Source organism: Tenrec ecaudatus, chromosome 10 (assembly GCF_050624435.1).
Source record: "Tenrec ecaudatus isolate mTenEca1 chromosome 10, mTenEca1.hap1, whole genome shotgun sequence".
Classification (NCBI taxonomy): Eukaryota; Metazoa; Chordata; class Mammalia; order Afrosoricida; family Tenrecidae; genus Tenrec; species Tenrec ecaudatus.
In genome coordinates, this window is record NC_134539.1 from 6,003,334 (window position 1) to 6,016,832 (window position 13,499).

Genomic DNA, 13,499 nt, shown 5'->3' on the forward strand with positions numbered 1-13,499 from the left:
CTGTGGAGGTGTGCCCATGCCACCCTGAAAGCGCTCGGTCTAGTCTGAGAACCCTGAGGAGCGTGAGGGTACAGTGACACACGCTGGACCATGAGCCGGGACCAACGTGATGGCAACGGGTGTTTGGGTCTGTTTGTTTGCTTGGTATCGCTCATTATAGGCCTGGCTACTTCCTGTCCCACCCCCTCTGTGGATGGAGACATGTCTTTGGCTGAGCAGGCTCTTCACCACAGACACTCACATAACTCACATAAACCCAGTAAGGGATGAAGATTTTGTTTGGTTTCTGCCCTTCCTTCCCAGCCAGCTTTGCTGTCAGAAAACTGGCAGAGATTCCCGACGGGGATTTAGGGGCACGGTCAAAAGAACAGCTGTTGCATCTCAATTCCCCTCGGTGCCTCCCGAGGGCCAGAAGGGCCATCCTGTTTCTTTCAGCTTCTGGGTGATGCTGCACTTACAGGAGTTGCCACGAAATAAAGGAAGTGAAAACCAAACACCAAACCAGGCGGCCTTGAGTTGACTGTGATTCCCGGACCCCATGTGGGTCGGGAGAGAGCTGCGATACACAAGCGTTCAGTGGCTGCTTTCTCAGAAGCAGCATGGCCTAGGACTCTGCGTGGACGTAGACATCCAATCTTGGTCAGCGGCAGAATGCACGACCCAAAGGGGCTACCCAAAGAAAGGAGGCTTAACAGTGTTGACTTCCTTGGGCAGAGGCCAATGACTCTTCATTAGCCTGATGGGGGAGTCAGCGTAAGAGACCCTGAAGACCTAGGCCCCAAATGCTCCATGTGGTGCCATCTCTACCAGCTCTGCCTGTGCAGGTTGATGAGTTTCTACCCAAGACCTACTGAACGAGATTCTCCAGATCCAAATCAAAACCCAAATCAAACTCACTGCCATCGAGTCGATGCTGACTCTAGGACAGAGTAGAGCATCCCTGTGAATTTCTAAGACTGTAATGCTTTTTTTTTTTAATCACCCTATTGGGGTCTTCTGCAGCTCTTATCATAATCCACCCATTCATCCATTGTGTCAAGCATATTTGTACCTAGGTTGCCATCATCATTTTCAAGACATTTTCTTTCTACTTGAGCCCTTGGTATCAGCTCAATGTCCTTCCTCCCCCCTCTCCCTCCATCATGAATACTTGATAATTTATAAATTATTATTTTTCATGTCTTTTACTGACTGCTGTCTCGCTTCACCCACTTTTCTGTTGTCTGTCCCCCTGGGAGGGGGTTATCTGTTGACCATTGTGATTGGTTCTCCCCTTTCTCCCCTCATCTTCCCCTGACCCTCCTGGTATCACTACTCTCATTATTGGTCCTGTGGAGTTAATCTGTCTGGGATTCCCTGTGTTTGAGCTCTTATCTGTACCCGTGTCCATTCTCTGGTCTAGCTGGATTTATAAGGCAGACTTGGGGTCATGATAGTGGAGGGGGACGGGGAGGAAGCATTAAAGAACTGGAGGAAAGTTGTACGTTTCGTGGGAGGAGAAAGCCCCATCTTCCTCCCAAGGAATGGTCGGTTGTTTCCAGCAGTTGACCGTTCAGTGAGTGAGCAGCCCAGGCGTCATCGTTCCGGCACCAGGGTTCCTTCTCTGCAGCAGAGAGCAGGCAATCCCCACGCTTCCCAAGGTGGCTCCTGCGTCAAAGCGTTGAGGACTAAGGGACCCCCACCCACCCCACTCCCGATCCAAGCCTCAGAGCCATTGGAAAGCTGTTGATTCAATGGCAACTAACAACAGTGTTGGAACGATTCATTACAAGATGCATTTCAACATAAACAGGAAGCAGTGCTGCTGTCCTCGTTGGTACTGATAAAAACAAGGATTAAAAAAAAAGCCACAGATGCAAAGTACGTGGCTAATTCAGACCCCCCAGAATCCCTTCCATCCTCTGATGAAGAAATCTAGGAAGATGAGGGGCAGGTTTGGCATTCGGACACGTGACGGATGGCGGGCTGGCCTTGGGGAGGGAGGACAGCAGGGGGAGGGGTGGCAGATTTGCTCTGACGACCTAGAAAAATGTCTGCATGTTTTTACTACCACAGACTTGCATCTTAAGGTCAAGTTCTCAAAGACCTTGCAAAAGAATGAAACGGGGAGCTGACGCAGAACAATCTGGTTAGAGGGGGAATTCCTGTGACCAGAAAGAGGTGAGAAAGCCAAGTTGAATTTCCAAGGACACACAGATTATTTTACAATGTGGTGTTGAGTCCGGAGGATCGGACAGTGGCGGGGGGGGGGGGGGGTCAAGCCAGATCTAGACTTTTACTGGTTTTGTTCTTCTATTTGTTGTGCTTTATGATCTCCCGGGAGAAAGACGAGGCTTTCTACTCCGGTAAAGAGTTACAATCTTGGAAACCCAAAGGGGCAGTTCTCCCCTGTTCTATGGGGTCACTATGAGTCGGCATTGACTTGCTGTCAGGGAGGCTTTTAAAAATCGTGTTGTTATGATCCCAGTGAGCTGAGACTACAGTGATTCAGATATTCCTGATGTGCTGGGGAGGCGAGGGCTCTATTTAGTTTAAAAGAAACTCCATCTACAAGAATTCACCCCCTTGCCCCTTCAAAACCACCTGCTGCTTATCATATCTACAAAGAAATTGTTATAAGACAGATTGCTGTGAATATAGTCAGCCCTGAGAAGCCCAACCGAGCAGCCCCGACAATAAAGGCTAAGACAAAAAAAGGTCACCTGCTTTTACAACCTACATTCATTCCTTAGAGGCTAAATTCATGAGTTTCAGACGTAAGACAGATTATTTATACCTGGACCAGTGCCAAAGCATGAAGAAAAAAAACCCAACAAACCACTAAGTCTGTAATAATGTTTACTAAATAAGCTTGCTCTTCAGAGAAAGGATGGGGAAGACTCCATCTGACACGCTTCGAGCATGTGATTGGGAGAAACCGGTCCCTTGGAAAAAGGACATGCCACTCGGTAAAGCAGGGGGCTAGGGAAACAAGGAAGGCCCTCACCAAGGGGGACCGATTCGGCAACAGCGACAAGGGCCTCAACCACACAACAATCGTGAGGATGGCGAAGGACCGCCCACATATTTTGTTCTGTCCTTCATAGGATGGCTGTGAGTTGGAGCTGATTCCAAGTCCCCTAACAACCACCACCACCAAGTTTCTACAGGTGTCACGAAGCTACCTGACACAGGAGTCGCAGCCGTTAGTGACATTAAGATTTGGGGGGATCTCTTCCTTCTCTGCCACAGAGTTGAGTTCTGGTGAAGAAACCAAAGCATCATGTTGAAAGGAGTCGACTTACATTTTCCGTTGGAAGAGTGTAAGAGAGAAAATTGCTTTACAGACACCATTTTTAAAAGGCCAAGTAGCCGTTTCTGTGACTCAATTCTTCTTCTTCTTAGAGCTCTCTGTAGTGTTGATGACCACATTAAAACTTGCTCATCACACAGGGCAGCAACCTGAAAATGCAGATGCCCAGGAAAGAAGTGGTTTCTCTGTTAGAGAGCCTTCCAGAGGAGAGCGCGCAGAAATACGTGTGTGTGAAAAAACACTTATGGGAATATGTTGTTGTTGTTGTTGGGGGTGCCGTCCCATTGGCTCGGACCCGTGGTGACTCTGTACAAGGGAACAAAGCAGCGTCCATCCTGCACCAGCCTCACACCCACTGCCATGCTGGGGCCCATTTTTGAAGCTACTGTGTTAATTGAGGATCTTCTATTTTACTGATCATCTGCTTCACCAAACACGATGTCCCTTTCCAGGGAATGCTCTCTCCTGCTACGCCCAAAGTATTTCAGAGGGCCACTTTCCATCTTCACTTCTAAGGAGCACTCCGGATGGACTTCTTCTCAGAGGGATTTGTTCATCCTACTTGCAAAACCAAAACCAAACTCCCTGCCATCAAGTCGCCCTAGAGGACAGAGTCGAACTGCCCCTGTGAGTTTCTGAGCCCGGAACTCTTCCCGGAAGTTCAAAGCCCCAGCCTCCACCAGAACCACTACACCACCAGGGCTCCTTCTCCAGGTCCATTCTTCTCGCAGTCCGTGGGCGAGTCAATATTCTTGGCCAACATCATAATTTAAATGTATCATTTCTTCTCTGGTCTTCCTTATTCATGTCCAACCTTCGCAAGCAGAGGGAGGGAGTGACGGGAAAAGCCATGGCGCAGGCCGGGTGCACCTTAGTCCTCAAGGTGAAATCTTTGCTTTTTAACTACTTTATCAAGGTCGTCTGTGGCCGATTTGCCCAGTGCATTGCACCTCGTGATGTCCTCATGGCTGCTTCCACAGTGTTGTTTGTGAATCCAAGTAAAAAACGAAATCCTAAACTACCTCCACCCTTTCGGCATGTGTCAAGATGTTGCCGATGGGTCCAGTTGTGAAGATGTTCGTTGATTTTAAGGCTCAAGGGTGATCCGTCTGCATGGTGCTAGTTTGGGTTCTTCATCAGGAAGTGCCTCAGGCCTTTACTTCCAGCAAACAAGATTATGTCAACTGCATACCGCAGATCACAAAGGAGTCTCCCTCCAATCCTGATGTTGCCTTCTTTGTCATCGAGACCAGTTTCTCAAATTATTTGCTCAAGAGACAGATTGAACAAGTGTGGTGAAATGAGGCAGCCCTGATGCACACCTTTCCTGATTTCCTTTGTAATGAAGATACATGTAGATGATAGACAGATAGCTATAGATACACACACAAATGTAGGTATTGCTGAGTCAATTCCAGCTCCTGGGGACCCCACATGTGTTAAGAGCAGAACTGTGAGCCATTGAGTTTTCTGGGGCTAAATTTTTAGAAGTAGTCCACCAGCCTTTCCCTGCTAAGATGTCTCAGTGAACTCGAACCTTGAATCTTTTGGTTGGTAGATAAGCATGTTCGTCTCTGCAGCAGCCGGGGCTCAAGTGCACACTGTGACTTAACATCGGTATTACAGAACTACTCAAGCCCTAGTTGCATGCAACGGAGTAAACTGAGAGTCCTTATACATTTATGAGTCATCAAGTCGTACTCCGAATGGAACCACCAATCCATAGGACTGTGCGGGCATAAAAGACATCATGGCCGTTACCAAAAAGTGCCTCTCCCTGGTTCCTGCTGACACGAACATGCAAGCGTGACACGGTGGTGTGTTCATGGCACATTCCTCTTGCTGAGTATTTCACAGCTTCCTAAATGAAGACTCCTACACCAGGCAGTCAGAGCCCATCTCCTTTGCCTGCCTGAGATTATACACCGAAGAGAACCCGGCTTAAATTCTTGCATTTCTAGATTTCCTCTCATTGTTTCACAAGAGACAGATGTGACTCTATTTCCCTTGGGAGGAGAGTCTGTTTATTGTCCTTACAGCTTGCCTTAAAAGCAAAACAAAACAAAAGCCCCGAAGCGGTTAACCATTTCACGCTTTCATGTCCCAGAAATGAGATCATCCCTGGATCCCCACAACAGCACTCTGTCCGGGAAGGTCCTGTGGCACAAATGCTCTCTGTAAACAGCTGGCAGGGGAGGAAGTTAGTTAAGCGTGTACCTGCCACCTCGGCTCCCATTTAAATACCAGTGCTCAGAGATTTCTATAGCTTGAAAGATGCTTTGGCGGCAGCAGGACAAGCCATTTACAGAGTGCTTTGTTCCGAAGGCCTGTTGGTGGGTGGAAACCCTTTGTTCCCGGATGCAGTCAATTTGAACTGAGCTGACAAGCTTAGCCTCCATACCGAGGTGGGAAAATGCTTCCATTGTCTGGGAGGTGACTGGGCTGGTGCTTCCAGGGCCTACAGGAGGGGCACTTTCCATGGGGAGAAAGACAGGACGGGAGCCTTCCCTGTTGGTCAGCTCCCACCTCCTGCTGCACAGAGCTCCGTGGCGTGTTGAAATGAAATCCGAGGCCCTGGATGATGGACATCTTTGTGCTGACAGCTGGAAAATCTGGAGGGGCCAGCGCTGGGGAGTGCGGTGGCGTGGTTTGAATCGTGCTCCCTAATGGTGTCTTGTCCATCAGTCCCTCTCAGCCCTGCAAAACGAGGTCTGGGTGGTGCAGATGGATCCGTGTTGGGCTCTAAACCCAAAAGCGGGCAGTGTGTGCCAATCCTGAGGTGCCTCGGAGGAAAGGCTCAGTGGTCTACTGGGGGGACACCCCAGTCATGGAAAACCTCCGGGGGCGCAGGCCTCCGGCACACACGGGGTCGCGAGGAGCTGGAGTCAACCAGATGGCAATGAGTTGCCTGTGTGTTTCCATCTTACACCTGTAGATGGTAGTCTGTGTGAACGTCAGATGTGTGTTGTGGTTGCATTGTGAAAGAGTCCCTGATTGGTGTAAATACCTATGCGGCTGCCAGCCCCAAGGATGGAAGATCGAGTCCACCCGGAGGAACCTTTCAAGGAAGTCCTGGTGATGGCATTCAGAAAACTCCTCTGTGGGATGGTCCATGAACCACAGTTGTCCTCGACACACAGGGATACACATGGGTCGGGTCCCCTGACTCCACACTGTCATTGTGGATGAGCCGGTGCCTTTTCAGTTTCCTCCACTGGGGATATCTATCCCTACTTCCCCTGCCTGACAATTTCTCTTCACAACCCACCTCAAACGTCCCCTCCAATAGCCCCTCTCTTCGTGCACCGGGTGCCTTCTACCACTCCTCTGATGGCGCAAGGTGTTCGTGGAATGCCACTCATGTCTGCCTGGCACACAAGGGGTGTAGTGCCCAATAAACACTTCCTGATCTAGCTCCGCCTTCTCTGGAGGGGCCCCAAAGCAAGAAGCTTGTGCGTGGGATGTTCTTGCAATTTCCACGGCATCGCAACCACCCAGAGTGATGAGGACACCGAGAAAGACATCATCCAGGAGCACCCTACAGAATCCACAAATACCAACTCGCGTGCAACTAATCCAGGCAAACGCTGAAGGCTCCCGGGCAAGAAGGTCACCCTAAGGAGAGAGCAAAGCCTGAAGAACCGGTGCACACGATGAGAAGCCCATGTTTACTTCATACAGAAAGGACGAACATGCACGCGGGGACGACCTGGAGATGGCGCCTAAACAAAGACCTAAAACCCACTATTTGAGCTCAAGCACTAACAGAAGGGCCACCTTTCCTCCGAGCTGTGCCACGCCAGCGGATGGAAGAAAAAGGCGGAGAACCCACCAAACTCCTCTGCGGTCCTGGTTCACTCCTGGGACAGGACTTCTGCACACCCTTAGCAAGAGTGTGTCTAGAGAAACAAACGGAGGACATTTATGATTTTATATCAATGGATAGGTTTATACTGCAGGAAGAAATATAACAGCTAATTAGCCCATACAGCAATCAATACAGAGGGCTCAGTTCGACTCATTTTCGTGGAACAGTTAATATACTAGAAATCCTTCAAATCTTGTGGGCTGCTGGGTCCAAGGTCAGGAAAGGCAGGCAGAGTCTCTGACCTTGGGCAGCAGACAGCAGGCTGGGTCAGCAACATCTTGGGGGTTTAGCCAGATTGGCCATGACAGGATCCACCAGCTTCAAGCTCAAGTGATGTACGCACCAGCAGCTTGGTGAAGTAGGTCTCGAAGGAGCCGCTAAGGAGCCTCAAGCTCTACCGACATGATGCATCAGTTGGCTTGACCCAGTTAGTGTAGCTCACAGTTTGAGGCAGAGCACTAGCTAAAGCAGCAACACGTTGGTCAATCACCGGAGAACAAGTGAGAGGGGACAGGCTTAGCAGAGCCATTTATCGTTCTCCTTCAATCAAACTGTGACCTAATCTCCACCCACATGTTCCTGTTGGCCAGGTTGGCACAGTTAACCTAACTATCACAGTATCAATTAACTCAGTGGATTGATCAAACTCAATGGATTAACTCTCCTCATCTATGAGACCAAGAGTCTCGGAGTGTTACCTTCCCAGGACTCTGACTTAATGCAGCAGTATCTATGTACAAGTACACAGTACAAGCCCAAGGTCCCCACCCCTGAAATATATGTTGTTGCTAGATGCCATAGAGTTGGTTCGGATTCAAGGTGACCCTATGTACAACAGAACAGCACACTGCCCGGTCCTGTGCCGTCCTCAAAATTGTTATGTGTGAGCCCACTGTTGCAGCCACCGTGTCAATCCATCTCGGTGAGGGCCACCCTTCTTTTTGTGACCCCTCTATTTTACCAAGCATGATGTCCTTCTCCAGGGACTGATCTCTTCTGACAACATGTCCAAAGTGCATTAAGACAAGTTCTAGCCATCCGTGTGTCTGAGGAGCATGATGGCTGTACCTCTTCCCAAACAGATTGGTTGGTTCTTTAGGCAGTCCACGGTACTCTCAATAGTCTTTGCCAGCCCCATAATTCAAATGCACCGATTCATCTGAAATACGTAGACACCTGTTTTTCTCCGTGTGCCTTTGACCTAGCACACAGGTTGATTAATCATGCTGTGGGAGGAAGGACCTTTTGTTCAAGGTGCCTGTGTATTTTACCAAGGCAGCAACGCCCCAACACTTCATGTTCTTAAATGTTTCCGTTCCCATCTCTAAAAATACAGCCATGGCATTTCTTCCTGACCTCTTGCTGTTGCGGGGAGAACAGAGGACAAGAGGGAAGATGCTGGCGAAAGCCGCAGGCACTCCCTCCCTCCAGCAATGGCAGCAGCAGCCCTGACACTGACACTGTGTGGGAGTTCCGCAATCTAGTTTTCAGAGGGGCTGAAGTGCCTGTTTCCACGATGCTGGATCCAGGCATCCAGGTGAGGAAACGTGAAAGAGTGTCACTCTCCCATCTTACAAAACACCTTTTCATAACAATACCCAGAGCATTGCGGTCCGAGCTGGGTACCAAGGAGCCTGGCGTGAGTAGCAACACTGAATCTGTAGTAGTTCATTGTTTTCTTCAGTCATGAAACCCCAACTCTTCAGGATCTGACCATCTTGCGGATCCCCAGAAGGCAGAGCCATCTATGCGGTGGTTGTTATTGTTAGGGGCCAGCGAGTGGGTTGTGACTCACAGTGACCTTGTGCACAGCAGAGTGAGGAACCTCCTGGCCCGGTGCCATCCTCATCATTGCTTCTGTGCTGGAGCCGCTGGCCGCAGCCACTGTGCCCATCCCCCTCATCCAAGACCTCCTTTCTGGGGGTGCCTTTCCACTTTACCAAGCACAATGTCCTTCTCCAGGGAGTGGGCTCTCTTGAGAACATGCCCAAGGTATGTGAGATGAAGTCTCACCATCCTTGCTTCCCCGGGGCGTCCTGGTTGTACTTCTTTCAAGACAGAGTTGTTTGTTCTTTTGTCAGTCCACGGGACGTCCAATACTCTTTGGCAGGACCATAAGTAAGTGCTTTGATTCTTCTTCAGTCTTCATTATTCGATGTACACTTTCATACGTATACAAGGCAATTGGGAATTCTATGGTGTGGGGCGGGAGTGCATTAAGTCTCAAAGTAGCATCTTTGCTTGTCAATGCCCGGAGAGGTCTGGTGTAACAGATTACTCTAAAGCAGTATGCCATGTGGTCTCTCGACTGCTGCTTAAATCCTTGGCAGCTTCGACCTTTTCTCCATGTGTCACGGTGTTCCCTACAGGGTTCCTAGTCCTCTCTACATGCCAGGAGATTCCCGCATCCCCAAACACAAGTCCCACTTAGGCCGAAAGGCACCCTGAACAAACTTAACCCGTTAAGAAATGATCACTGCATGTAAAAAATATATATATATATATATACATGATCAAAGGCTCGTAAGTGAGGGAAGGAGGAAAAAACAAGGAGCTGATACCAAGGGTTCAAGTAGAAAAGAAAATCTTTTGAAAATGATGGTGGCAACATATATACAAATGTGCTTGACATAACACATGTATGTATTGTGATAAAAGCTGTAAAAGCCCCTGATAAAATGATTTTTTTTTTAAAAAAAGCAGAAGAAAAAGTGCCCTATTTCATAATACAGGGTGCAAGTCTGCAATTACAAAAAAAAAAAAATGGTCACCCTAAGTCAGTGGCGACTAGCAACTAACGAGAAGACGGTCTCCCTTCTCTTCCCTCCAGTACTGCGTCACCCACCTAAGCAACACCAAGCACATGAGGGACGTCTCCTCCTCTAGGGAGAAGACAAGTCAGCCCCCTGCTCAGTCAGTTCTCCCTGGACTGGCATTTGCATTCAAATGGGTCGAATTCCAAACCCCTTTTTGGTTTCTTGAGAAAGCAGAAATAAAGATGCAACCATGTTCCTGGCCTCCTGATAGAAAAACTGGCTCATTAGAGCGCTTCCTTCCATTTCTTGTCCCCTCTGAACATACGTGAGTCTCCCCCTTCTGCCCTGCTACACACCAAACACAAAACTCATTACCATCCAGTCAGTGCCAATCCTTAGTGACCCTATGGTCCAGGCAGGACTGCCCTTGGAGTCTCCAAGACGCCAACTGATTACACGAGTAGAGAAACCTCATCTCTCTCTTGAGGAGTGGCTGGCTGGGGGTTCAACCTCTTAACCCTGCCGATTGTAGCCCGACTTGTAATCACTACACCACCAGGGCTCCCCCTGCACTGCTCCTCCGCCCCCCACCCCCACCCCACACGCAGTTGGGATCAAGGTGTGTTACATTACATTTCTTTGGGAGGACAGCACGCGGGGTGAGATAGGCTCCATGATTTCAGATGATACCAGAAAGAAAAAGCCCTGTCAGTTATAGAAGGCCACTGACTGGGAGACATGTCGGGGATGTTAAAACACGTGTCTTAGAATCAAGGACCGATTCTGCATAGGTGCAAAGAAGCCCTGGGGTGGGCAGTGGCTAAAGCCTTTGGCTGCTGACCCAAAGGTTGGTGGTTCTAACACACCAGCCGCTCTGTGGAGAAAGATGAGGCTGTCTGCTTCTGTAAAGATTTACGGGCATGGAACCCCCACGTTCTGCTCTGTGTTGTAGGGTCGCTTTGAGTTGGAAGGGACTCGATGGCAAGGGGTTTGGTTTGGGGGCTTGGGATGGAGCAGATAGTCTAAATGCTCAGATGCAAACTGAAAGGTTGGTAGTTCAAGTCTACCCAGAGGCACCTTTAAGGAAAAGCCTGGCAATCAACTTGTCAAAAAGCAGCCACTGAATGCCCTCATGGGAACAGCTCTGCTCTGACAAGCATGGGATTTCCATGAGTCTCACTGGCACCAGAGACTGTTCATGTCCTCATTCGACTGTCTGCCTTCAAGCTGATTCAAACTCAGGCACCACAGAGGACCCCACCTCGGTGGGTTTCCTAACACTGTACTTTTTATGGTAGTAGAAAACCTCATCTTCCACTTATAGATTGGCTGATGATTTCAAACTGCTGGCCTTGTGGTTGGAAACCTAGAGCTCCACCTGCCTGGAGGGGATCACGACAGCTTAGCTCTCAACACAGGGGACCAGGATCGCGCCACCTCAGTCCAGGTAGGGCTGGGCTAGATGAACCCCTACAGAAGGCCGCGCCTCCTCGATGTCTTTCGTACACATCTTTGCCCTTCCCCTGTAGGCACTTGATAAATGTTTGCTGGTTAACGAAATACATGAACATTTAAGAAGAGACGGACCAGACAGGAGAAGCTAAGCATCATCATGAGCTCAAACGATGTGGGAGCCCACTTGCTGCTAGGAAGCAAGGGGGGGGGGGGGTTTATCCAGTCCCTTCTGGAAAATGCACCCTCAGCAAACTCATGGGGACAAGGTCTCGTCTGCCGCACATGGAGGGCGGGTGGTGGCATGGGGGCTGGGGGACCGGCAGGAGTCAACTGACTTCTTGGTAACCAGTTGGTGGCTACCCTTGGTTGCAGGGTGGGAGTGAAGGGAATATGTGAGCAGCAGGAGATGGATGGGAGGGGTGGCGCGGCACACCCCAAGGTCTTTCTCCTCCTGCTGCCTGTATGTCATCGTCACCTCTTGAGCCATCAGTCCCTTTCTTTGGTGTCCTTATTCAAGCCTATCTCCACAGAACGTCTGGCTTCTTTGTAAACTCATTCACATTCCCGCTGGGTTTGAATGTGATTTAGATTTGTTTGGGGGGACACTGTCCACTAATTCCGAGTCGTAGCTCAGATAAAGCAGGTCCGGGTACCAGCGGGAAGTCATAAATGCTCAACGTGAGGGGATGGCATGTATAGATGCTCTGATGGCCCAGGAGGACCTCAGGGATCTGCAGTGCTAAGGGCTAAAGGACTTGGCCATTCACTTTTCTGGGCATCTCGGGTAAGAGATTCACCTAACTTTGTGTAATGAGCTTAAAGGAAACGAATAATAAAAGGCAAGTCAATCATGCCAGACTCAGGGCCCCACGCATGCTCATGCTCGGGGTCAGTCTCCAGGAGGTGTGCTGTGTGAAGAGACAATTGTGGGTCTCCTGGGCCCCCCTCCCTCCACCGTCCCGCACTCACCGATCAATCTGTACCACAGGCAAAACATTGCGCCGAGTTCTCAGAAAGCCAAGCGGATGGAACAGAAAATCCTACCCCGGGGAGAAGCTTACAGACTAAGAGTCGAGGGAAGTTTTATTTACAGATAAAAGTGTACTTATAGATAAACACTAACCAAGAGATAAGGTTGATAGGAATTAGCGTTTATAGCTCAGGGGACAACAGTCAAGTTGGGTGTGTGGGGGGAGGGGATGGATGGAGTGGGGAGAGGTACCCAGAGAAGGCTTCAATGGGGAAGCGGTATTTCCACTGGGCTTTGAAGAAGGGAGCAGAGCCGGACACAGAGATAGGGACACGGGTGTACAATCTGATTTCAGAGAGAGTTCATGGAAAACATACAATGGAAAAGATGATGGAGTTTTTAACTTTTTGCAGCCCCCTTGTGTGGGACTCAAGTAGTTCTTTTCTGGTTATAAGTTGGGCTGCTAACCTCAAAATCAGCGGTTCAAAACCACCGGCTGCTCCTTGGGAGAAAGACGAGGCTTCCTACAGTCTGGGAAACTCAGAGGGGCTGGGCTACTCTCGTGCAGGGTCGCCGTGAGTTGGAATGGATTGGATGGCAGTGAATTTGGTTTCTTTCCTTTTTTCCTGTCAAAATGGAGGACGCGGAGCCCTGCTCTCTGACATTCTGTCCCCTGGGTAGAAAACAAGATGTGTTTGTCAAGGCCTGTCTATGGGCACTGTCTGCCAGACCTCTCTGGGGCTTCAGAAGCCAGACGCCTCTTAAGGTTCAAGCCAGGAAAAGGTCCTAGGGTTTCAGAGTATGAAATCATAAAGGAAATCCGTGCAAGTCTTGGATTGGGATGTATCAGAGCCCCTGAAGCCCACAGCCAGTAACTGGGACAGATGCTGAGAAACAAGGGGATGGCAGCCCTTCTGGGACCCACCCTGGCGTCTGCCGGGGCCCCACTTACCGTGGACGTGGACGCTGTTTGGCTGGAAGGAAGAGCCCGTCTCTGGCTGATAGGACTTCAGGTGAGCCCCCCGCGGCGGCAGGGGGAGGGCGGCCTGCGTCCTCTGCAAGATCGAGGAGGGGGCTGCTATTCTCCGGGGGCTGATGTGGTGCGGAGACGAAGCAGAAGGGGCAAACCTGGGGAAACAACCGGAAGAGGAACCCATG

The 13,499-nt window shown here is 49.8% G+C and overlaps 1 protein-coding gene across 3 annotated transcripts in view; it reads right to left on the minus strand.

Moving 5' to 3' along the window:
• Positions 1-13,499, minus strand: part of GLIS3 (GLIS family zinc finger 3) — a 439,975-nt gene that overhangs the window by 19,015 nt on the left and 407,461 nt on the right. For all 3 annotated transcript variants that reach the window (XM_075559880.1, XM_075559879.1, XM_075559878.1), the window contains one exon: positions 13,294-13,469. In XM_075559880.1, coding sequence (XP_075415995.1) covers positions 13,294-13,469 — 176 coding nt within the window. The remainder of the gene's footprint in view (positions 1-13,293; positions 13,470-13,499) is intronic.